General features: G+C 43.3%; 1 protein-coding gene across 4 annotated transcripts in view; it reads right to left on the reverse strand.

The window, feature by feature from the left end:
• LRP5 (LDL receptor related protein 5) overlaps positions 1-23,669 on the reverse strand; it is a 250,039-nt gene extending 226,370 nt beyond the window's left edge. For 2 of the 4 annotated variants that reach the window (XR_003092970.1, XM_025198580.1), the window contains exon 1: positions 22,971-23,669. Coding sequence is in view for 3 of the 4 variants with exons in the window: in XM_025198580.1 (XP_025054365.1) it covers positions 22,971-22,980 (10 nt within the window). In the remaining variant the exon portion in view is untranslated. The remainder of the gene's footprint in view (positions 1-22,970) is intronic. The other 2 variants (XM_025198577.1, XM_014517749.2) reach the window with 2 other exon arrangements.
• Positions 23,670-27,164: the final 3,495 nt, after the last annotated feature.

A 27,164-nucleotide genomic window follows, 5' to 3' on the forward strand; every position in this document is an offset into this window, starting at 1 on the left:
GGGGCCAAAAACCCAGAGGGGGCAGGGGGGGCCAGCAGGAGAGCAGGGAAGCGGTGAAAGCAGCCACAGGCAGGGGGGAAGTGGCAGTGAGCGGGTGCATGGAGCGCAGCAAAAGCTGGGCAGGAGTGTGGAGCCCGCACCAGCGTCCCACAGCCAGCACCGACCGGCAGGGCCCAGAGTGGGGCAGCAGAAGCATGGGGCCGGGCCGACAGGGGCTCTGGAACCAGGCTGACTCCCCTCTCTCCCTGCTGGCGCAGCCTGGCCCAGCTCCATAGAGCCTTGCTGGCCCAGCCCCGCACTTCTGCCACCCTGCTTTGGGCCCTGCCAGCTCTGGCCCCAGGACACCAGTGCAGGCCCCATGCTCCTGCCCAAGTGTTACTGCACTCCCTGTGCCTGCTTACTGCCACCCCCCACATCGCTTTCAGCACTTCCCTGCCCACCCACTGGCCACTACTGTACGACATGGCTCCCCCCAAACCCACACCTATCCACCCCACAAAACTTCCCTCACACACACCTACCCTCTCCTCCACACCCCACATACCCACACACTTACAGCCCCCCACAAACCTATACCCACCTCCAGTGCCCTCCATCCTACCCCTACAATATACAGGAGTAAGACTTCATTTTAAGCTACTGTGCAATCACCTCTACGTACATGCATGTAAATCAGGACAAAAATGTTTTTTGAAATAAAATTAATTAATGTTTTAGATGTTCAATTTTTAGAATATAATTTGGTATATTTCTGGTTCTGAGATGGCAAACCCCTTGCTGAAAGGAGTATTTCCAGGGACAAGGGGAAGGACTTCTGATGGCAAAGGTCAAGGGTTAGAGGGCAGGACTTCTGGTCACAAGATGGCAACCAGGAGGCGGGTCACCTTTCAAGGGGCAAGGCTACCCATTCAGCCCTCAACAGCTTGCCAAAACTCGGTAAGCAGCACTCCACCTGAAATAACTGCCCTTTCCTGCTGTAGGATCTGTGATAAGGAACTCGTCTGGTGGTGATGTCAACCTCCATTCCTCACACCATAGGGTCTCCACCATGTGGTCCTGGTGCAGCAGTTTGGACCACAGCGGGTGTTGTGATGGTAAACATGCAGCAGGTGGATTTAAGACACTGTCATACAACAGCAGGTCTGGACTGGCATAGATCTTCTCCAGTTGCTTGTTAGATGCAACTTCCCATTGGATATGAGGACTGGGAGCCATGGTAGAGGTGTCAGTCAAAGAGTTCCCAAGGTGATGCGCATCATCGAGTGTAGCTGCACATTAACGAGTTTGGTGTGTGACAACTGATCCCAGACTGATGTGCAGTACTCTGCCGCAGAGTACAAGATGGCAAGAGCTGAAATTGTTAGGGATGAGGCTCTTGCACCCCATGACCCGGCTAGTTTGTTAAGGAGGTTGTTGCACGTTTTAACTTTCATTTGCTGTCTTTTTCAAGTATTCATGATAGCTCAAGTGTCCAGTAGATGGCTTGTGCTTCATGCCTTAGCCTCCGACCATTCAGATAGATGTTCATCTCCTGGGCAACACTGGCATTATATAGGTGGAAAACACTGGAAATTTCCAGCGTTTTCTTCCCTGGTGATCTGATCTTCACAAGTGAGTTTATGGCAAGGCAATGAGAGATAGGCGGCACTCAAGTGATGCTACACTGTAAAATGGCCCTTGTCACCAGCTGATGAGTTGTACTGATTCAAATGTTAGTCTCCGATTCCTCCTCTCACCAGCCAACTCAAGCTAGAAGGACCAGATGTAACATTCAGGGATTCTATATGTAGGTAAGACTTGAGTTTGCAGTGGCATAATTATAACACAGACTAACCCTGCAAGAGAGACCTGACCTAAGTCATAAGGGAGCATATTCATTTCTAGGAGATTCGACTTCAGTGACTTCCCTTAAGTCCATAAAAGTTGTACCCCAAACTGACTGTGTGCATAGCGCTAATTTATCAACATGCTTATACATGATAAGCGTTAGAGCCTGTCTTGGCTAACCTATTCAGTAGAATGCCACGCCTGCCATATATTACGTTACCAATAATTAGCATACATAATTTTAAACTTGGGGAAAATACTTTAGATGGCTACTTTTGCCCTAAAACTGATTTTGATTTAGATTTTGATTTAAATAATATTTCACTGAGGTCTTCCAAAGGCTAAAATATTTGCCAATGAGGAAAAATGATTAAAAAGCTTAAAAATGAAGCATAGATTTTGGACTGCAGCCTGGAACAAGATAGCTGACAAGGGGTCAGTTTCACTATGGCAATTTCCACCTTCCTTCAGCTGTATCAGAACAAATATGCACATGATCCGTTTCCACCTCACCATGTTTTAGAAAGGCCAAGATAGGACCCCCTGCCCAAATCTAAAAGGAGATTAAGTGAAAATTCTAATTCTGTGCAAATTGTGAAAATAGTTACAACAGTTCCTTCCTTTTTCCATGTATGGAATACAGGCCCAAGGCCCAAAGTAATCTTGGAAGAGGTCCCTTTTCTGGCTAGATAATCTGAAACATGCCATGACCAGCTTAACCTGAAATCAATTAGTAAAATTATTTTCACTTAGACTGCAAGGAATTTTCTGATTAACAAGTAAACAAAAAAAACAACCTGCTGAAATCATGAACACACTGCCCCATCATCAAGCCAAAACTAGCATAGATTCACTGGGACGGAGCGAGTAAAACTTTTAGAAACCTCCACTGTCTCTGCCTCTAAAATATTTAAAAAACAGTTGGATTTACGGAATAATAAAAGAGAATGGAGAATCTCCCTTCATGTAGTTCCAGCAGGACAAACACTACTGACCCCAGAGAGAGAGAGAAAAAGATAAAGGAGTCATATGGAATGAATTTAGTTTAATCAATGTTCTTGGCTACCACAGAATTATCTCCAACAAGGAAGAAAGGTTTACAAAGCTGAGAATAGGTTACTGTATTAATTCTCTACATTAGGGGAGAGATTAAATAGTGTTGTCCTTTCATTTATACCACTGACATTAGAGACTAGCTTAACTGAATTTTCCCTTTTAATTGTCCTCACGCCACCCAAAAAAAAACAACCCACAAACATGAAATCTGGGAAATAGATGTTATACATATTTGCTTCTGCCTTTTAGATTCGCCAGACTTATACACCATGAGTATTTGAAAACAAACAGGAAAAATAAACTTTGAAAAGCTACGTTAGCTCAGTGGTTTTCAACTGGGGTGCCACAAGACTCTTTCAAGAGTGCCATGGCACCACCACACTGGGGAAAGGTGTCTCCTGCACCTTGTGTGGAGCCTGACCGAGTAGTGGCTGATAAACTTTACGCAAGCAGGACTGCCTACTCCTGCCATAGTTGCTTCCTGATCTGGCTTCACAACATGTGCAGTAGGGCTGTGCAAAGCTTTGGTCATCGATTTGATTCAGCGGAGATTCAGCCTGATTCAGTGGCCAAACACCTGAATCCAAATCGAATCAGGAGACCCTTTAATCTCTCCGAATCGAATCGGAACCCTCAGAATTGATTCAGAGAGATTCAGAAAGATTCAGCGATTAGGACATAGACACAACTTTAAATGTCCTTTCTATATACCTCAAGGTACCAGGTGGCTTGTGAATGCTGAGACGGTGGGGTGCATGGAGCGTCCCACAGGAACGCGGGGGGATCCCCAGCGTGCTTGGCAGCAGACCTGGAAGTGGACCATAACTGCTTCTGGTCTGCTTTCAAGTCTTCTCCCGAGCGCGCTGGGGATCCCATGCACCCCACCATCTCAGCATTCACAAGCCATGTCTGGTACCTAAAAGGTATATAGAAAAAACTTTGAAAGCTATGTCTATGGCCAAATCTTCAGATTCAGATTTGGCCGAATCAAATCAGGGACAATGATCCAAATCGATGAACTGAATCACTGTCCCCATTTCAGGCTGAATCCGAATCTGAATCTAATTCGGCCTGTTTCGCACACCCCTAGTGTGCAGGCCACTTTCACCTGGCCACCATAGCAACACCCCAAAGAAACACTGAAGTAAGCCAAGACAGCACAATGGTGGTTCTCAACCAGGCTGCCACTAAATCCAGAAAACATATGAAGGGGTGCACTGAATCAAAAAAGTTGAAAATCATTGCTGTACCTGATAAAAATTAAGATTACCCAGCATACCAATAGAAGTATTTTCTACAGCTGCTGAATATCACCAACAACCTTGCAGCAGGACTAAAAACTCAGTGCCAAGTCTTGTATCAAGTTCACAAAATGTGTCCCCAACATTATATCACACGTTCCTCTGGACTCCCTCCTTGCTCATGGTACTTATTCACTGACACATGCTGTGCGATTAATTGACTGAACCCTTAGAACAGTCTAACACAGGAGTTTCCCTTCTAACAAGCTGGCTAGAAAATGCATCATTATTACAATACACAAGAGGAAAAACTACAGAGCAGCATTTGAATCTGCCACGACTAATTTTTCTTCTCTCCCAATGGATTATTGCCACCAGATAAGTTAATTCTAACCCATGTATTATCTGAACAGCTCATTGCATTTCAGAAACAAGATTTTTGAGTCCATGTTTCATATTTAATACAGATGGAAGTGGAATGTCTCTTTCCAGCTTTTCTAAAATTCAGCCGTGTCCTCTGGAGTCAGCAGAACAGAACATCTGGAACTGGAAACAATATAGATCAGAAACAAGCCTACCTTTGTCAAGCTTTTATTTGCTCAAATCCTGGAGAAATTCTACTAGCCAAATTTTTCAGGTGCTGTAGAAAAGCTATTTTATCCATTAAAAGTTTGGAATCTTTACCACTACGTAATCTACTATTATTGGCTAAGCAGCTATCAGCCAAACCAAAAAAAAATAAAAATAAGAAGTGTAATAGAAGAATAGAAAATTGCTTAGCTTTGCTTTGCTTCTAGCTCTTGCTTTCTTTCAGTATCTGGAATCTGTAAAAAGAGACGCTGCAGAGTTTTAACTTTAGGCATGGATAAATAAAAACTGACCTGAACCTTGGCCTAAAACACAAACCAAATCTTTGGGTGTTCAAGAAAGTTTGATTAACCCCTTCACCTGCATTTTTTTAATGCAGTCTTTGTGCAGCAGGATAAGTCTTTGCATTCTTTGCAGGGTTAACATTCCAAAGAGGGGGGACCGTACCTTCCATATCCAGACAGCAGTGAAGCTGGTGGCGTTTGTACTCCCTGGAACAATACCTGAGAAAATATCCAGGAGGCAGTGAGGTTTGGTTTTTTTTCCCATTCCTATTCTTAAGGTCACCTTTGCAAATCCCTGCTTTGGCTGGGTCTAGCTACAATACCATGCAAAAGGGTATTTTAGCAGTTTCTGTTCATTTGTAAGTAGAGACAACGCAAGTCCCCATGGAAGAGTTTGTTTCTAGCCCTCTGTGGCTGCACAAATAATCTTATCTTCTCAACTCTGTAGACATATCTTCATCTTGGACAACTCGTGTGGCCGGAAAATGGCAAATAACTGAATGAAGACAAACGCTGTGGGGGTCCAGATTGACATAATTTCCAGAAATGGTGGTGGGAGTGATGGACAAGAAAAAGCAAGAAAACCAAACAGTTCTGTCAATGTTTTTTTTTTTGCTTCAAATTTTCAGAGATAGTTTTAGTTCAAAGACCATTTTATTGGGAAATTTGTGTCAAAATAAAAATATTATTGGATTCAGCCTATCTCAAGGCCTGCTTTTATAGTGCTCCCAAGCAGAAACAGTAAGTGACAAAATCCCCAGTCAGTTTCAGTGCTGGTATCCAAACATGACGCCTGTCAATTCACTACTGCAACAGGGCTCTATTTTGTGCTGCTGCTGGTAAAACAGAATAGTGGGTAAAGAAGACAAGAGGGGCAGGGGGAGAAGGGATCCAAATACAGGTACTCCTCACTTAACATCATCCCAGTTAATGTTTTCATGATTACGTCGCTGATCTATTAGAGAACATACTCGTTTAAAGTTCAGCAATGTTTTGTTATAACATTGTTTGGCTGCCATCTGCTAGTAAGTAACTACTGTGACGTAACTGGATTGCTTAACATCGTTTCACTTAAAGTCGCATTTTTCAAGAACATAACTACGACTTTAAGCAAAGAGTAGCGGTACAAAGACCATAGTAGAGATAAAGTGGCAGAAGGTGCACATTTACAACCAGGGGGACACAAGATTTCAGTCTGAAAGAAAGAGAAGCCTCATCTAGCAGCCAAGACACCAAAAGGGGAAGGGAAATGCACAAATGTGTGAGATATTTATTGTGGAAGATGCTGATAAAGCACATTTTCATCCCCTTTTTGTATTATGCCAGCACCTATACACCCCAGCTGAAATCAATACATCTGACATATGCAGGTAAGTACTCAGAGTCTCTAATCAAAAGAATGTACAAGTTCAAGAAACGAGACAAAAGAAGTATTATTTCCATTCTACAGATAGTGAATTGATTTAACCATTTCTGAAAGGTTGCGAAAGGAGTCTCTGGCAGGGTTGGGAAATGAATCCAAATCTCCCAAGTCAGTCATTGCCTTAATCACAAGACCCTGTGTAGCCCTCCATATAAAGTTCAAAACAAGAGTCTCCCAGCAGTCCCAGCACCTACTACTCTGCCAATAGCTACAGGTTGTGGAGGAGCCAATTGCTCACAAGGATAACTGCACTGGACCTTGCTGGTGTCTCTCCCTCACACACGCACACACACTATGTCCAACATAAGTCAAGATATTTATCCACCCCGTATGCGAACACGGCATGCAAGCACACTACACAAGCACACTGTTTTGTTTAGGTTAGAAGCTCAGTCAAGCTGCATGTTGGGCCCTGGCAGGGAGTAGGGTGTTGGCTTAATAAACATGCCAGGGGATAGGAGGGTATCATCAGAAGAACTGTATGCAACCTGAGTCTTAACACTTTATGCATGACAACTGCCAAAACAAAATCTCTCAAATAAAAGTTGTAAATTTGCGATTTTATACGTAAAATTATAACTGGGTTTTTAATTTGTTTCTTGAACCTTTTGGTTGACTACTGTTTACATATTCTTTGCATAAGAAGTTAGTTTTGTAAACAGGACAAACAATCACATTGCTATCAAATCGTCTTATGTACAGGAAACACAGAAGCACCTCACAATAAATGGAAGAGAGATTAGAATGGACACATCTGTAAACTTCAGATGCTGCAAAGCTTCCTTCAGAGGTGAACAGAAGAAAGAAAACATATTATCTTGCTCTTTCAGGTTTGCTCTGACAAACATGGATTTCTTATGTCTACAAGCTCCACCTGTACAAACAGCCAAGCCTACTATTGTTATATTCTAACACACCCATCCGCCTTTGCCATATGAAAGAGCTGTTGAAAGTTACAAAGTAGATTCCAGACTTAATACATTTAGGGCTAGATCCTATTCCAGCTTTCAGGCATCTAACCAAGACTGTTCCTTCCATTTGCTTATCTACATAGAAGGTAGAATACAAGAGTATGAAATATTATATAGGAAAGCAGTCTCAGAGAAAAAGAGAGCTAAAATGGAAAAAGGTGTATTTGTGTTTAAGTTTAAAAAATGCAAAGATAATGCAGGCAAGTTATTGCTTAATTCAGTCTAGTTTGCATGGCATGTCTCTTTCCTTCATCTCTGGCCTGTGTCCCTGTTATACCAGGTTTTTATTGGTAGGAGAGATATGATTAATGTAATAATTATTACATCTCCTAAAGCAATGGCTCTCAACCTTTTTTGTACCAGGTTCCATCTGTAAACATCAATGGCCAGTCTCGACCCAATGCCCCTCATTCCCGAGCCACTTCCCCCCCCCAGGCCTCAGCCCCCCAGCATGTGCGGCAGGGAGCATGTATGTGCAGCATGGGGGGCCCCAAACAGCCCCTTGAAAGCTGGAACTCTGCCAGCCCAGGGAAAAGCCATGGTTTTATCCTTTAAAGGAGAATATATTTGTAAAGTTTGTTGATCCATTTTTAAAGTTTGCTCGTGATACTTTCATATATTTTCATGAACCACTTTTGGGTTGCAACCCACAGGTTCAGAAACACTGTCCTAGAAGACACAGGACAAGTTTCACCACAATGTAGCTGGTCATGATAAACCTGAGGTGGCAGCTATAACACTGATTTTTACTAGCTGCACTAAAGTAAACTTGCCATAACTTCAAATATTTTAATACCAAGATGGCTATATCGGTATAACAATAGTACCTCTTTCAGCACTGAAGACAGCCATGGAGTGCAAGCTTCCTAGAGTAGGGAACATGTCTCCCTTTCTGTCTGAGAAACATGCAGTACATTTTGGACGATGCCACATTCAAAAAAAATTTAAAATAACTGAGCACAATATTGCAAGCCACAGCAAATCTAGACAGCAGTTTCAAAAAAGAAGTGTATACTGAACCAACTGGAGGTGCACAGGAAAATTAAAAAGGAAGAACAAAGAATCAAAGAGGGGGAAGAAAAGGGAGTGGAAGGGACCTCAAAAGATCGCTTAAGATCATCCCTGTCTAAACCATCCCAGCCAAATGTTTGTCTGACCTGCTCTTAAAAACTTCCAGTCATTGAGAATATAGTCAATACAGATTAATCCAAAGTGGGAGGCAGGAAGGGGGACAATGGTTTGCCTGCTATTGCAAAGTACCACCTGACATGTTACGTGCCACTACTTTCTGACAGCTGGAATCAACCTCCCAACTGCGCTATACAAAGAAAAAATTCTACCGCACAAAATTAATAGAAATTTTAGTTCAAGTTGCAGTGGCCTCAATTTGGTGCCTACTCTGACCTCCACAGCACATGCATGTAGATTATTATTTGTACAAACAGGAAAATTGTATGGGGCTACAGATACTTGGCCTTGCTCAAATTGTTTCAACCTGTCAACTTGCCAGTTATTTGTAAGTCATGAGCAATTAACAAACTGCAGGGTTTTTTTCTTTTTAAACAAAGTCCTGGAGCATACTAGAAAAGAAATGTGAAAGATCTCTAGGGACTGACCTTGTCCATTCCAAAAAAAATCACACCCTCCCTCCCCCCAGGTATGTACTATAACAGCAAAACACAGAAGCAGACATCTACCTTCTTGGATTACAACAGAGGCTTATGAAAGCAATTTAACCCACACATTTACATGCAAGAGGGGCCCAGCTGTTCTTTCCACATATTTAAGATGAAAGACTTCTTTAAACAAAAATATTATTATGACCCACATTTAGGTCTTACACAATTAATCCCCAAAACAAAAAACACCTTAAATCCAGTTACTGAACTCCAGAAAAAGTGAACATGGGTGTCTGCACAGAGATATTACACAATCCCTCTCCAAGACAACTTTCTATTTGAAGTGCTATCTGAAAGAGCAAAAAACACATGGCCAGAATATTGTCAGAGTAGTGCAAAAAGGCAGATACCACCTCATGAGCACGCTGTGATTCTTACTCTGGATCAGTATGACAACTTTTCAAAACTCTCATTTTTTGCCAATTTAACCAAAAGTAAAATCTGGAGCAAGAAATACATGGCAGCAGCTGTACAAAAGAAATCTATTTTGAGTATCTAGCAATTTGAACTAAATGTGTATTTTGATGTAAACGGAATTAGTTGTTTACAACTCAAATCTTGAAACATTCTGTAAGAAAGGCAAAGTGAAACTGCCAATTTAATTCCATTGTCCCAGAGGAGTTAAATGCAGAGGCATAGTGTGGTAAAACAGAATTTAGACTTTTTTCTAGCTTAAAAAAACCCTTGAGACAAAAACCCAAAATCCACTGATAATCATCCTCACTAACTACTATCATCTGCAAAATGGCTCAACTTAGCCCTTGACAGACCACCTCCGGAAGGGAAAAGAGAATTAATTCTAGAGGTCCACTCAGATTTCTTGGCCTTTCTGTTGTGATGGTTAATTGTGATGGGTGTTAGAAATTGTGCGCGAGGAAGCGGGTTTCCTTCTCTAGCAACACAGGAAGCACAGCCTGCACTCCCAGGTGCCCACAACTTCCCCCATAGTAACTAAGCATGATAAGCAAGCTTAATGGCAGACCTGTGCCTTATTTGGTAAAAATTGTTAAAATTGTATTGTGATTGGAGCTTACCCCGCGGGTTAAGCAGAGTTATGCAATACTAGTAATTTTCCGCTAAAGCTTTGCGCATGCGAAAAATCTTGTGTAACCAGAGAATATAAATACGTGTATGAGAGTGCAACCGGGGTCCCTCTCTGCCTTTCTAAGGTCGGGGGACCTTCGGCCAAATAAACTGAAGACCACACGCTTGCCTCTTGTCTATTTGAGCCTCAGCTGGGAAACGAGCCCCATTGGGTTTATTTAAGTTCGTATGAGGACCCTTACCAGGTTGGGAACCATGTGAAGTAGTTTCCCAAGCATGGGGAGTGGGTGGGCTGTGTGATACGGACACTCGCCAGCCAGGAACTAGACCTGAACCACCAAGTCACCAAGCATCCAATAACCATGCATGTAATCTCTCTCAGGATTGGACAATGAGGCTTTAAAATGACTGCATGCATTTTATTTACTCTATATGCTGAACATGTGAAAACAATCAACTTGTTTCATGTTTTACTTGGAGTCTGTTAAGGAAGCTAAATCCTTTCAAGAATGTGCTGTACTGACTGCAACATTATATTGTTTCCTTTATAAAGCTTTAGTTTAGCGTGTTATATTTACACACTTAATATCGTAACCATGAGCAAACACCTGACATCTTAATTACTATTTCTTTGAGTCCCCTTAAATTGAAGCTTTCACAAGAAAAAAAAACAAAAAACCTGCCTTGACTCATAGTATTTGTCCAAGGACACCACAAAACACCACAGCTTTAAAAGGGGGGAGCATGAATCACTGCACAACTGTTAATTCATACAATTAACCCTCTAGAATGTAATACTATAAATGCAAACAAATGCTCCATTTCTGTGCTGCTTAGGAGATCCTCCAAGATACTATTCTTGGCAGTAATGGACAATTAAAACTTGCAAAAAACACAGTTTAGCTGATTTCAAAAAAACATCATAGGCAGGGTAACATCTGAATTTTATGGAGACATGTGGAGCCATCCTCCCTTCAAAATTAAATGAGTTACAGGCACTCATCAAGTTCAGACTCAGCCCAATAGCATCCAAGTTTTATTAGAATAAAGAAAAAAAATCTGATTTAAATTACATTTTACCCTGTCATAAAGCTGCTTTTCTCTTTACTGATCCAGGTACTTAGCAACAACTGTGCTGTAAAACCGTAGTTTTGCATGCAGTGCAAGTATTGTTTTTATTTTCCAAGCAGCATGATGCTGAGCGTGCAGGCAACACACAGTTTATTCCCGAAAAAGGTTACCTTTTTACAGAAAACCAAACACCCTTGACCTCTAAGAAAACTAGCTTTGCAGGCATGAGATGGGAAGCTGCCTAACACTGCAGCAAGAAATATCCAGGTTAAAGCTCTACACCCCATTGGCGGGTATTGATGTTCTCTCTCAATTGTTATTGGTAGGGATCTACCCAACTTGGAGGCAGCTGGCCATTTTTAAGGGCAGATCACGGGGCCAGCCACCATTTTTGAGGGCTTATTGCTGTGTCCCCCCCAAACCTCTGATTGGCTGAGGGGCCCTTGTTGCCCTGCTCCTGATGCTGATTGGTATAGAGGGCTGTCCAGATGGCCCTCCCCCTCAATGCTGATTGGTTAAGGTCCGTCCATCATGCAGCCCTGCCCCTCACCGCTGATTGGTGAAGAGGGGTGTGGCCGCATGACAGATAGCCCTCTCAGCCAATCAGCAGCAAGGATCAGGGGTGGCAGCTATCTTTTTGACAGGCCTTCATGCCAACAGCACCCCTCCCCTCTTCCCCCTGGCAAGCTGCAGCACCCAGGAGGACTGCTGGCTCCCACTGGAGAGCCAGCATTTTATTTTTACTAAGATTCCCTCCCCCTCTCCATGGATTTCACAGAAATCACCTGATTTCACTATTTCTGCAAAATCCGCACAATCACGAGCTGTATAAGTCCCTAGTTATTGGTGAAAGGGCTCTACCTGCGATAGAATAAGTTACAAGTGGTTTCAGTGTGGGCACTTTATTACAATATTACTTGGTGCCATTTAAGTAGTGGCCCTGACGACAATCATAGTTACTACTCTAAGACAGGCAAAAAAATTGACAAAACCAGTTTCAGTTCCCTTTACACAGACAGGAGTTTATAAGTACTTAAACATTAAAGACTGAATGGGGCAAGTATCTGTTTCACTGGAGTAGACACACACAATTTATTACAGCAGTGTGCAGCAGGGACCTTACAGCCTGCTTTCCATTGTTCAGAACAGGACATATTTAGTCTGCTTTGGGGGAAAACAAGCACAAATATGGACCTATTCATACTGTGTGGCAAATGGATATTTTCCTCAGTTTACAGGGGACACTGGCATGCGCTTTGTGGAGTTGACTAATTAGCTCCACAGTAAAACACCACCTTCTACACATGTGGTGCTATTTGGCTAGAGTAAACTAACTAACTGCCATAGGATAGTAATGTCCAACACGAATACTATCCTACAGTGGAGTTATTTACTCCTCCCCAACGCACGTGTAGACAGCGACCAAGACTGGCTGGGGCACAAGGGTACAGGGGCTTCCTGCCAGCTAGCCCTGCACTGTAGCATTCTCATGTCTTAGTTAGTCCCTCTGCAGCACGCTAAGCTAGGGTGGAGCAGCTCCAGGCTGGCAGGCTGACACCCCTCCCCTCCCAGGTCCCCTGCCACCTGATACTGCGCTGCCCTGGCTCAATGTGCTGTGGTACTGGGCATATGTATAAATGCGGCACCTGGGAGCAATAAACGCCAGCATGAACTGTGCCAGAGTTTATTGCATCACATTAATTGCACGTGTAGATGCACCCACGGAGACTTGGGCAATTACGTCTGTTATTGTTAATGTCATAACAGTAGTCTGAGTCTAAAAAATATGAACATGCAGATTTGGAGAATATCCTCTGCATGTAAATATCCATATAAACTGGGATAGCAAACAAGTACTGATGACTGAACAACCTTCTTTCACAGAAACTCGGACCCTTACTTAGTCTACAGCAACGTTGCTTAACCCGTGGCCTGTGGCCACATCCGACCACAGGTCCATGGGGAGTCTTGCAGGCTGTGGTCCTGCATACTAGATCAAGTGCGTACAGGACCCGATTCTGGAGCACGGGGCAAGGCAGAAGCAGTGCAGGGTCCAGGGCTATTGGGGGCAGGGCCATGCAGAGGCAGCATGGGACTCCATCGGGCCTGAGGGACCAAAAGATAGAGCACCGCTGATCTAGAAGGCAGTCCCAAACTGGGGACCTCTCTGAGGGAAAAGTTAATCCAGGTGTTTATAGAAGAATGGGATCAAGGCAGATTTCAGAATACTGAAACAAGTAAAACAAATGAGTAACATTACATTGTTATATTTATTGCAACTATTATTAATGATAAGCTACCACTTCAATCACTAACAGGAATCTCTCTAGAATTTGGGAGGTGAACCAAATTTCATGGCTTAGTTTTGATTTTAAAAGCATCTGTAGAAAAATAATTTAAGTCACTAAAATCCATCTGAATGCTGATTAAAATCTGAGTTTGGAAGAGTGTGCGTGGGGGGGGGAGGTTCCACTTTTCTCTTGTTAATTGTATACATTATTCAAATACATTCTTTTTGCTAGAGTACAATTTTTTTTTTGGTAATAAACAAGTTCCAAAAGTCATTTCGAGACAGAAGACCGTCATTCTCTTTACAAGCACTTTCAAATTGGCATTGGTGGACTCCTGCCTGGAGTTGAGGTAATGGGAAATAACACTTTAAAATACATGTGTATAGAAGTGCACCACATATTTCAGCATAACAGCTCCCCAAATGGCAGAAAGAAAGCTATGAGATGTTATATCACAATACCCTCAGTAGAAGAACCTGGTACAGGGGAGCAAGAGGGGCAGAGCAAAAGAGAAACATACTTATATTTGCTGTAAATGGACATAGATAGCCCCAAATGGTTTGGCAGCATGGAAGTGAAGAGTATCCTGCTAGCAACAGACATTATACCTGAAGGGGCTCCAACGACAGTGCTTATCTGATTTAAACATTCTTTCCAAAGAGGGCAAGGAAAATTGATCTGGCCATTTATATACTTGTCACACAAAAATGGGAAGAGAAAGATGAATTCACCAGGGGCAATCCCTTAAAAAAGCCAATATTCTGAATTCTTAAAAAAAAGCCACAAGGATTGAGGCTAACATCAGATTATTCAAAATTTAAACCTGCATTGAAAGACAGTATCAAGAATGGCAAGCATGACCTATCTGAACATTCAGTCATTTGTCCCTAGTGTCCTTCCAGTGCTTAGAAAAAACAGCAAAGTCCATTTATTTTGAAAAACAACTAACATTACCAGCCCTTATAAAAACAGTGCTAAAATCCTCTCTGTAAACATGGTCATGTGCACAAAATGCTTCCTCACCTTCTACTCTGCATCACTTCTCTATTCTTGTGTGCAAACAGTGGAAATTAAAAGTTACAAAATTCTTCTTCCTGCATCTAGGAAGATTTTTGTAAAAATTATATATATATATATATATATTGCTTCTGCATCAATATAAAAGAGCAAACTAGCAGAGCAGGGCAAAGCACTATACATATTTGCAATCCAGAGCACGATAGTCAGTAGATTATATTTTTTACCTCCTCAGCCTCTACACGTGTCTGTTGCTGTCCAAGACTCAAGGAAATATGCACAGGTTTTTCATTAACATCATTTCATGGTCCCCTGATTCTTCTAAAGCATTACTGAAACAAAGTTCTACAGACTGCACAGTTTTAGGCAAGAAATGGCAGTCATCCAGTTAACAGAAGAGACCCAAATCAACTGCCAGATTGGTATTCAACCGAGAGCTGGATTTTATTTACAATAGGCAGAAAAGGAACTGCTGTTAAAATAAATGCTGGATTTAAAAAAAACAACAAACCCTATTATAGCCATTTCTCCATTAGTAACACATATAAACAAATAGAAGAGGGACTGCTATACCAGCAGATGGCCTACACTGTCCATACTTAAGCCACTTGGCTACTCGAGAACTCATCTGCTGCCATTAGATTCATGTCATATATTAGTTGATTGGTTTTAATGCACCCATCTCTACAGCCTGCAGGTTCCAAGTCAAAACCAAGCAAAACATTTAGACCGACCATAAACGTCAGCAGAAGAATTCCTTTATCTACCCTGGGTGATAAACTAAGAAGTCAAACAGTGTAGTAAAACAAAACATCAAGCCACATTCCACCAAACACTGAACCAAAAAGAGGCATATTCACACATATTTTGCAAGTCAGCTGCACTGGTCTCTTACTGACTGCCACAGGGAGGGAATGTCAAAAGCAGGCAACCAAAGACACTGCACCCTCATCCCCACAAGGGTAGTAGTAGAGGCTTACAGCAGGGACTCCTCAGCAATCTTAGCTAGGATTGACAATGAAACAACTTATATGTAGGGACCCACTTAATTTGAAATTTTGCAGAAACCACAAAATCATGCACAGTCTGCAGACACAACCCCAAAACCTTTCTAAATTAAAATGCCAGCTCCCCAGTGGAAGCCAGTGGCCCAGCCTCGCAGCCAGCTTGAAGGGGAACAGCCAAGATGGCGCCTGCCCTTCTCCCCGCTGCCGACTGGCTGAAAGGGCTGCTCCGTGCGCTGCAAGCAGCCTGCAAAAATTCATTTCATTCGCCACGATTTAAGCAGATCCCTACTTGTATTCCAAAACAAACAGCAGGTGACCAAACTCCTGCAAAGAAACCCTAATCTAAGAGATGCATTCACTGCCAAAGCCCTTCTGTGGCACAAAACACTTCCGCTCTGCCAGAAACGTTACTTCACCACTGCCACCAACCAGCAGAAGGCAGATGAAGACACTCCCACACCTTCAGGAAGCTGCCATGGCCCATTCAGCAATGGAGTGCATTTTGTACTCTGGCAGCATAGCTGTTGAGTAGTCAGGCAGAGTGACAAAAAGCATGACAAAAAACCAACATACACATTGGTTAGAGCACAGCCCACAGGTGGGCAATTATTTCAGCTGGAGGGCCACTTAACGAGTTTTAGTGAGCTGTCAAGAGCCGTGTGCATAAAATATCATTTAAACAAATTATAGATTAAAAACAAAATAAAATATGTTATAGTAGATGTTTGATACTAAAATCAAACACCTGCTATAACATTTTAATTTTATTTCAAAAAATAATTTTTGTTCTGATTTATGTTTTTTGAGTAGTGTATATAGGAGGCAATTGTATAATAGATCAAAATAGTCTTACTCTTACATAAAGGGGTTGGGGAGATCAGTGTGTGCATGTGTGGGGGACTGCCTGTGTGCTAGGCCTGGGAGCCAGCTGGGGATGGGGGGGAGGGACAGGGGAGCAGAGGGCGCATGCAGCATAGCTCACCCAGGCAAGGCAGGTACAGGTGCGATAGGCTTCCCCCTCCCACACCCATACAGCCTGTCCCTGCCCCCACAGCACTGAGCATGGAGTTGAGCCCCACCTGCTCCTGTCCTGGGAAGCCTGCACTCTGTTTCCACCCAGGGCCGCCACCTCAGCTTCCCAGTGGGGCTGTTTGCAGTGTGGCTGCAGCCACTTGGGGATTGCTCATGCTCAGCTCCCCCTGTCTCCATGAGCTCTTCCTCCTCCTGCCCCTGCTGCACCGTTCTGGGTGGGGGGGAAACTGCAGCTGGGCAGTTCCTGCCCCAACAAGCAGGGCTCTACCTCCAGCTCCCAGTCACTTTCCACCCACTCCACCTGCCTAGTGCCACAAGCAGCCACCCGTGGGCAGCCAAGTGGGTGAAAAGTGGCCAGGAGTTGCAGCCCCGCTTGCTGGGGCAGGAGCCACCCAGCTGCAGCTTCCCCCCACACCCAGAGCAGAGCAGCGCAGTGCAGCCAGAGGCAAGAGGAGGAGTTGCTGCTGGAGGCAGGGAGAGTTGAGCAGTACCCCGGCGGCTGTAGCTGCACTGGGAGCAGCCCCAACAGGAAGCTGTGCGTGCTGGCTGGGGCTGGCAGGTGCAGGTGGGGCTTGGACCCATGTGGAGCACTGTCGGGGCAGTTGTGGGCCAGATCCAATCAGCTGACCAGCTAGAGCTGGCCCACAGGCCACATTTTGTCCACCCCTGGCATATTTGGACCATGTCTAATAAGCTGCTCCAATTCCTATAGCATTCTTGTAAAAAAAGCCCTAAATTTAACATCTAGAAATAACCACAATATACTATCCCAAAATTGGCCCTTGTGTGGACACTTACTCCAGAATATGAATGTCCACACACAATTATTTTGAAATACCTACTGCACTTTAGAAATTACACCTTATCTTCAGAATAAGTTCCTTGTGTAGACAAGCCAAGAGTCTAGAGGAAGGATTCGCTAAACATAAAACAGATTATAAACAGGTGACAAAAATATTACTTACCCGTGTTCCAAAGCTCAATTTGCAGGTGTGCAAGTGACAGCTTCTCCCCACCACTTACTATCAAATAATGTTCTTTAAGGAGACAAATTCCTTATATACTCAAAAGACACAACCCACAATGTTTGGGTATGCATGAAAGAACACATCCAGGCCAGAATCCTTATTTAAATCTCCTTATGTACATTCTGAACTAACATGGCAGCATCTACGTATGTGTACAAGTTTGCATGCATACAGATGAGGATCAAACAGCAGGAGTAACTTGGAGCTTGGAATCAGCTGTGTCATAAAGAATATACAGTGTTCATTCTCGCTCCAGAATTCTTCAGAGAGGGAAAAATACTTCACATCCTCCCCCATCAGACAAAACCTTCCTCCAAACAACTTGACTTGAGCAGTAATCAGGTGAGAGACCAATGGTTAAGCAGGTTCCCACACCCACTGTTCAGAGAAAACAAATTGTTTGCATCATTCCTGACACTGAGAAGCCTTGCAACCAAAGTGTTGCATCTCAGGATGCCAGGAGTTCAGTGCCCTCAGGATCAAGAGCTAAAGTCATTTCCATAAAATACCAGAGTAGGAAGTAGTAGTCACAGAGGCAAGACTTTCCACAGTAACTGAATGCTAGGCCATTTAAAGCATGTGACCGAGACATTCAGTTGTATTAAAAAATGAACTGAGAAGTAAGTCAGAACACAGATTATGAACATGATGTGCTCTCCTCTGCCCTGTGCATTGGACAGCACTTTGGAGAGTGCTCTTAAAGGACAGAACCACAAAGTTCACTGAACATGGAAAGGGTGAATGTCATGATTAGTTCTGCACACAAGAGCAAAAAACACAGAAGTTGAAAGATTGTTTTTCTGACCACCAGTGCACTCTTAAAAATCAAGAGCTTAAGTGCTGCCAAAATAGCTCAGTTGGGAAAAGCGTTAAATTGAAGATCTAAAGGGCCCGGGTTTCAGCAGAGCTTTCACCAACGCTGGTGGCTGTGTGGTAGAGTTTCTGCCTACCATATAGGGAAATCCAAGTTCAAGTCCTAGTTGGGATGAATTGGGGTGAGTCAAGTGACAGGGAGAAATTCTTAGGAGGGAAGTGGCCAGCATCAAGAGGGTTCAGAGGAGGGCCACTCGCATGATTGAGGGAGGGGACAGCAGGGCAGATCCTATGAGGAGAGGCTACAAGACCTTAACCTACTCAGCCTTTGCAAGAGAAGGCTGAGGGGGGAGCTGGTGGCTGTCTATAAACTTACCAGGGGTGACCAGTGGGGAATGGGAATAGACCCTGTTCCCCTGAGCACCTCCAGGAATAACAGCTGTAAGTTGACTGAGAGTAGATTCAGGCTAGATATCAGGAGGCACTACTTCACACTCAGGTGGCTAGGAGTTGGAACCAACTTCCAAGGGAAGTGGTGCTTGCTCCCACCCTGGTGGGGGGCCTTTAAAAGGAGCCTTGATAGTTACCTCTCAGGTATTCTCTCCTGCCCAGGGCAGGGGGTCCGACTTGATGATCTGCTTGGGTCCCTTCTGACCCTACATCTATGAAAGTTACTTAACAAGCCTCCAAGACTCATCACCTTGACCACTCTTTTTAAATGCCCACATGCATATACATTAGTGCCATTAGCATGCTTGGTTCTTCAGACTTGCAAAGCAGCAAGCTGTGTAGGAAAGGAAACTTTCAACCCAAGGGGAAAAAAAAAAAACAATGATAAATGAAAAGGAAGATATCCTATAATGAACGGAACAGTAGAAAGAAGATTAAGTTCCTAATATATAACATTTACATAAATAAAAAGGGGGGGGGGAGGGGGAAGAGAAAGAGGATGAAGTTCCAGAAGGACCTAGTATGGCAAGATAGCAGGGTCCTAGGCATGTAAACTGAGCCAAGCTGCTACCAGACAGATAAATGCTGCCCTGCAGTCTCAAAGCCTTTTTTCTTACAACTCTGCCTGTTTGCAGTCACACTTATTTTTGATTAAATCAGACATGTCATGAAAGCAAGGGAGCGTACACTCACACTGTACATGCCTCACACTGGAAGGTTTTTTATTTTGTGTATGTTGCAATATAAGCTGAATAACAGTGCCTGCCTCTGACAGCATTTTTCATGAGTGGATCTCAAAAGAATACCACTACTTAGGTGGTATTCATTTAGCATTTCATCATGGATGGAGAAACTGAGGTTCACAGGGAAAACAGTGCATCCAGGTCGGGCAGAAGGGCCTGGAATAAAACCCAGGCCTCCCTTAGTCAGATAGTTTGGCCACTGGAACAGAATTCCTCCCTGAAAGATTATGAAATTGAGGCCCAATGGGCAGGAATAGAAGTCTAGCCAAAAAGCTGTTTTTCCAAGACTAAGAAAGTATTCCAAGAGTACGAACAGCACCATGGAACAAAACTGATTGGGAGAAAGTGGGACTGATGAGAGGCCTGAAGTTGAGAGTACATGGGTGCCAGCAACCTCCTACCAAAATCTCTCTCCTCCCCTATTTTATCCAATTTAGCTCAAGCCAGCCAGTTTAAGACCGAGTCCAATACATTAAGATAATTGTTTCTGCTTATGTCAGCACTGCTGCAAATGAGCTATGAGCAAACATATCCCTACCCAGGGGAATAAAGTGGTCTAGTACACATTTTGGCTCTGAGTAACAATCAGTCTTCAAGCAAAATCCAGGCATTTCCCAGTTCCCCAGCTCATGCAGAGCCTCTCCAGTTTGCAAAAAATGACTTGAAGACTTACCAAAAGACTGTAATTTGCAAACAGCAGAATGACCAAAGTACGAGCAGACAGCTGCCACAGAAGTTTTGCCACCACCATTCTGGATTTATTTCTCTGCAAAACTTAACCCCCAACACTATTTTTCCCTTAGTAGCCTTTCTTTGGGAGGAGAAGGGTTTCAAAAGAATAAAGAACATGTAAGCACCAAAGGAAAAAAAAAAAGTCTCATCAGTGTATCATTTTCCAATTACAAAAGTGGATTTGATGATAATGCTCAATGGAATGACTAGAACTGGAGACATGTTTCACAGTGTCAAGTATTCAACGCATTTGATCTTTAGGGCCACAAATTGTCCATGAACAAATAGCAATTTTTCTCAAATATATTCACTGTCTATAAAACCTGTTTGTCTAACAACTTCCGGAAACAAGCCACAGTTATGGATATGCTTACTATCTGTAAACATACTTTATAAAATTTGAGTGATGTGGATTAGCTCTGCAGACAAATCCAATAGCATATTTCAATTCCCTGACTGAATCAGTGGAACTCTTATAAATCAGGATCAGTTCAAAATGTGTCAATCTGTAAACATTCTCCAACGTGCCCTTAAATCTTGCTGTTTTGTGCACGTTTCTTCCAGAAACCTAATCTGCTAGAACACTTATGGGAACCAAAAGCAAAAGACTACCAGTCAAAGCAAGTTCTTTTTAAAAATCTCCAAAAATATTCACATGCTTCTGGGAGGCTCGCATGGCTCCCATGCAGCTCTATTAATGATCTGATTTGTCTTTTGTAGCTGGAAATACAGCATTAAAACAGTCAGACAGAGAATGTTCTCCTTCTATATAGATTCCAAAGTCACAGCTGCCATCTAGTGTACTGGGGTTTTGTGACTCTTGAGAGCAACTTGTCTGACAATTTTTTAGATTGGATGAAAGGAAAAACCAGGCTCACTGAATTTTTGGAAGGAGAGAGGCTTGCAAATGATTAAAGTTCAATTTATTGAGGTTTCACTATAGCTTGCTTCTATTTGCCCCTCCCTAACTAATCTCACTGCATGTAGCTTGGCTAACTAACTCCAGATGTTTAACTATTTCTGAATGTAAGCATTCTGCCACTTGAACACCTGCAAATTGAGTTTTGGAAAATGGGTAAGTAATATTCTTAACTTTATCCAGACAGTAAAAACAAGCTGTTGAAACCCAGACAGACAAAAATTCTCCATAGCTACACATTTCTTTTGCCTAAATATTCAAACACATGCAGCAAAAAGGCTTGATATCATCTGCAGCTGGGCAAGCCTTGAAGCTGAAAACTGAACTCATTCTCATTTCGGGAAAAAAATACAAAAGTTGCAGTTTAATCTGCCTTCATAGGAGTCACAACAGATATCCATTTAAACCATCAGTACAGATTTCTGTGTCAAATCCATTTATCCCTTAGGTAAAACTTGGTTTCAACACTTCAGAGCTCAGGCAGCCAATGTTCTAATGTATGCTGCAAAGTGTGACAAAAGCCAAGAATGAAAGACAACAATTATTCATACTGGAAGTTAAAATACCACAGGATTAATTTCTGCAGCATGGGTAACTCTGTTTGCAATTATTTCAGATAAGGATAATTTTCAATGATTAAAGTAATTGTGTGTGTGGAACACAGGTAACTATAGGACTGAAATGACTGACACCTCGTGATAGGACATATAATTGAGGGGTAAATTACACCCTATATAAAATAACTAAAAATATACCTACAAATTATTAAGTCACAGAAGGTACTTTAGACCATTTCAAAATTTAGATTTTTATAAATACTATTATGACTGACTATGCATCTGAGAATGAACAGTTTATTATGCAATGAACAAAAGGGAAAGTGATCCAGGACATACCCTAACCACTTTCTGTGGGATGCAACCACAGTCCCTTATTGAAGGATCTTACAAAATAGGGAGGTGTGTGCTGGGGGGTGGAGGGGGTGCATACAACACAAGCCAGTGCTCAGTATAATAATGAAGCTTTGGGTCAGGGTACGTCACATGCTAGAAACTGAAAAATGGTCATGTAGACCTGCCATTTAAGGTGACCAAAATGACATTTGCCATTAAAAAAAAAATCAGAACCAGTTTTGGATTCAAAGAAAATATGCAAAACAGAAGACGGAAGAGAATACATACTGCATAAAAATATAAAGCTTCAGGTCAGGAGGTGACATTCAGACATAAGCTATTTCCAAAAGGTCTGTAAAGGGATCCTCCAGTTGGAGGTGGTCAGAAAAAGTACTGTATCCTTGATATCATTGAAAAGAAACATTTTTAATTCAAAGCGTGTTTACAACATAGAACTAGTATAAGGGTGCTGACACAAGACAGCATACTGCAAATATAACGTTCTGGGTCAGAAAGCATGTGTCAGCTGTTTCGGAATGTTATGGTTACAGGGGCAGGTTGCTCAGGGTCACCAAGTGTTTTTTATCCTTTACGAACAGGAAAAGCTCCATCTTCTTCAAAAAAATCTGTAAACTGAAATGTGGAGTATAACACATGGGAGCATACTGCATGGATATAAAGCTTTAGGTCACAAAACAATGTAAAAAAGCTAATTTGGAACAGTGAAATCCTCACAGAGACAAGCTCCTTTGGATGATCCAAGACAATTTGTCATTTATACATTCTCAATCCTGTTCAACCCCTACTTAACGCAGTTTCACTTACTACAGTTTTGCTATAGTGCTCATTTAAAATACATACCTGGTTTCATTTAGTGCTCAGAGAATTTTGTTATAACGCTCAGTGCAGGGCTGGGGAGAAGTAGTGGCAGCAGCGGCAGTGAGTGAAGAGGTGAGTGACAGCCAATGGGTGCCCACAGCGGGGCAGCAGGAGAGCAGGTTTGCTCCTGCATGCGGCACTGGAGTCGGCAGCGAGGAGCGGCAGTGGTGAGAGGGCAAGGGGGGCAGGTGGCATGACTGCAGAGCCCAGGCTGGGGCCCAGGGCAGGGTGGCAGGAGCATGGCAGGAGCCCGCAGCCAGCAGGCAGGTGGGGAGGAGTGGCGGTAGCAGCAAGAAGGGGCAGGTGAGCAGGGGACATGAGGGCCGAGTGGGGCTGAACCTGCGGAGCCCCTGCTGCCCCTGGGCTGCAGCCCGTGCCCCATTCATTCCAGTCACGCACTCACCCGCAGGGCATGGACACCGTCCTGAACCTGCAGCAATCTGGCGGTAGCAGACAGTCCCAGTGTTGGGTGTTCTGGAGGGAGCCCCTGCTGGGTGTGCGGGGAACAGGCACCGGTGGGAGGGTAGCCCCACAGCTTCCCCCATGCCGGCTGAAGTCCCACTACATGGGGTCTGGGCCAGCAGTTGGTGCGGAACCAATTATATTTATTTACATTAAATCCTATGGGGAAATGGCTTTCACTTAATGCTGTTTCGCTTAGCACTCGGTTTTTCCAGAACCAATTAAGAGCATTAAGCAGGGGTTACCTGTATTCAGACTAAGAGGCTATTATTACCCAACCCTGCACTAGGATCAAGCCCACTTCTGAAGGGACAGAGGGGCAGGGGGGGAGAGAGGAATATTTCTGAAAACTGAAAATGATATGATAGAGCAATACACATTTTTTTTTTATTACTATTCAAAACATTTTTTGTTATGTTTGGGCTTTCAACAAGAAACTAAAATCAGCCTTGTATTAACAGTCCCTTCTAATCTGAAATATTTCAAATAAGATCTTTGCTTGGAAATCTTTGGTTTTATAAAGAAAGTTGTGTTCCCCTCCCCTCCCCCTCCTTCCTATTTCCAGACTGATTTAGTCAATTTTAACTAGAACTGCACTGATATATCAGTTCATAGCAGACTGGCACCAATAAAAAGAAAACTGACAGCTTTTTTTGGCCAATCATCTTTTTTTGGCCAATGTAGCCAATGTTACTGATAAATGCCATGTGCGTGTGCGCAGACACAGCATGCACATGGACAGGACTGCAGTCTGGCAGCTTGGAGACCAGTGTCTGGCTGGTAAGTCTGTGAGGGGAAAGGGGTGTTGGGGGGGAAGGGTCCAGGGTCCCCAGGGTGAGGGAGGGAATGGGGTAGGGGCAGGGGCTGGGGCAGGTGCTGCCCAGCCAGGGTGGGGCTGCGGGCGGCTCATCCAGGGGCGTAGCAGGGTGGGGAAGGGAAACAGCTCCCACCACTGCATGCACCCCCAGGGGAGGCATGGGGGGCAAATGCCCCCTGGATCTGTGTGCAGGGGGCGGGCGGGCTGCCCACTGCGGGCTTGGGGCTAAACAAGCCTCTTCCCAGTGGGGGAAGGGGCCTGGGCTGGGCCTGTGCTCAGGGTGTGCGGAGGCAGGGTTGCCAGCAGCAGTGCTGGAAGGAGGCTAAAGCAAATTTTGGGGTGGCTGTAGCCCACCCCATAGCACCTCCCCTCTCAGCATCATTGCCACTCATCCCAGCCTGCTCCAAGCATAGCCCTGGCCCAGCCTCACCACTGGGAAGAGGCCAGAGCAGCCCTCAGCCCCAAGCCCACAGCAGGCAGCCCACCCTCACATTGCGGACAAATCTGGGGATGCACACAGTAGCAGGAGCCACCCCTCCCCTACCCCCCACTCCCACCCCACAAAGAGCTGGATGCAGCTCCATCCTGCGCCCTGCCCCAACTGGCCAGTGCCAGCCCCTACCCCACTCCTTCCCTCACCATGGGAGCCTCAATCTGTCCCCCCATGCCCCTCCACCCCTACCCCTCCACCCCTGAATTACCGGCCAGACGCTGCTCTCCAAGCTGCTGGGCTGCATATCGGCTATTGGATCGGTATCGGCCAATATGGCTGGTTAATAATTGGCCATCAGTACGGGCTAAAAAAATCTTTATCATGCACCCCTAATTTTAATGTAAAGAAGCCCCGAAGACAGTGCAGTCAGGTAAATCTCAAAGATATTTTAAAGCTATCATATTTGTAGGCCAGGGTAGCAAGCATTTCAGTATTTGGAATCCAAACAAAATATTGCGGTTTCAAAAGCAAGTGTGCAGAAGTTAATGTCAAGGGTTATTGTGCGCACACAGAATATTACTACTAGGTCTAATTTGTAAGTACCCCAAAAGATCTGGAAAGTACTGTTTCAAATGCAGAAACTCCAACTCATATAATAGTCTACAAAAGCCATGCAGCCACACATCAACAATCCACAGATTACAATAATGCCATGTATACAGCCATGGAGATTTTTTTTTTTTACTGTGTCTTTTGAAATAGAGGAAGAAGGAATGAACGCCAACAAAACAGTGCTATAGTAATGCTAACGTTCTGATTCCAAAAGCCCTGAATTTCAGTTAGATCTTCCCCACTGTCTGTAGATCTGAAAATACATATTGGACACAACATAATGCTCTCTCAGATTCTTTCAAATCCTAAGTACAACAAGAAGAATGGGAACCACAGGCCAAAGTTCTGTCTTCAGTTACACCCACCTCTTAACTCTAGATCTATCTGCTTTTATAGGCTGAGTTTCAACAGTCCCGTCAGCATTAATATATCACATATTACTAGTGTGTCAATCAAGTGCTTGCAGAAGTACAGGTACGTAATGCATTCAAATTAATATCTTTTAATTCTTAACTGCAGTAATGTTGAGCAATCCAAATCAGTATACGTTCACACATAACTTTGTAGGAGGAAGAGAAAAACAAGATCATTGGAATGAAACAGTGTTAAACACTAAAACATGAGGTATCAATGCACTCCTTGCTTGGTCAAAATTGTCACTGAAATCCACAGGAGTTTTGTCTGAATGAGGAATTAAGGATGGAGCCTCAAAATTAATAGCAAAATCCTTTTATATGACAGTATCAACATTTCATTATTTGCCTCTGGGCAGATCTGAAAGCTAATTCTATTTTATCCCTATACTTTCTCTTCCTACTCTGTCAAAGAAAAATGTACAAGTATCATCTTCAGGTATCTTCGCACCTCCTGCTTCTCACATTGCATTTTCATTTAAGTAGTAACTGCAAGTTCTAAGGGCTCTCATGCTGGCTCTGTTCTCTTAGCTGACCCACTTAACCTGGCTTCCTTATTGATAAAAAGGGAAAAATATTCTCTGTCTCGCACTGATACATATAGGATTAAATAATATCTATCAAGTCAGAAGTGTCTAGTATTATTCAGCAACTGCTACCATAACACCATCACAACAGTGTGAGGATTAATAAATGCAGCTACAAGTGTTGGTGCATTCAGCCAACCAACAACTGCCCCAATAACTTACTATATCTTCTGTTTTATCTAGCTATTGCAATAAACTGCCTTCCTACTATAATTTCAATAGTTCCGTAGTTGCTTTTATGAAATGTATTCTTCCCAAAGGGACTAGTCTACATATACAAACTTGCCCTGGTTTCAGTTAACTCTGTTCACACAGACCTGCGTTAGTTTATCAGTTTAAAACTGGTTGTGCTGTGTTAGCATGTTCTGAATTTACAGGAGCAAGCTAAATCAATCCAAGATGACTTTCTGCCAATTTAACGGCATCCACACAAGAAGTCAAACAGGGCTTTAACTGAATTAGTTCAAAATCTTGAGCCCTTAATGCAACTGTGTGGTAAGCTAAGTGCATGCAACTTTTATGGTAGCAAAGAATAGAAAAATATCTGGTAAATTAGAAATCTAGTTTATTAACTAGACTTTCCCAAATTCCGCCATGTACTTTTTGAAATTCCCTGAAGTTCCTCAGCAGTATTCTCTGACCTAACAGTCACTTTTTATTAATTATTTTATAAAACTTGAAACCAATATTGGAGAACTGCACACCTGGGCCATGAACTCCTTCAACACAGCAAGGAACTTTAAAGGACACAGAGGAAATTACAACTGTCACAGAATCATAGGAAATTAGGGTTGGAAGGGACCTCAGGAGGTCATCTAGTCCAACCTCCTGTTCAAAGCAAGACCATCCCCC

This window comes from Alligator sinensis, unplaced genomic scaffold (assembly GCF_000455745.1).
Source record: "Alligator sinensis unplaced genomic scaffold, ASM45574v1 scaffold907_1, whole genome shotgun sequence".
Lineage (NCBI taxonomy): Eukaryota > Metazoa > Chordata > Crocodylia > Alligatoridae > Alligator > Alligator sinensis.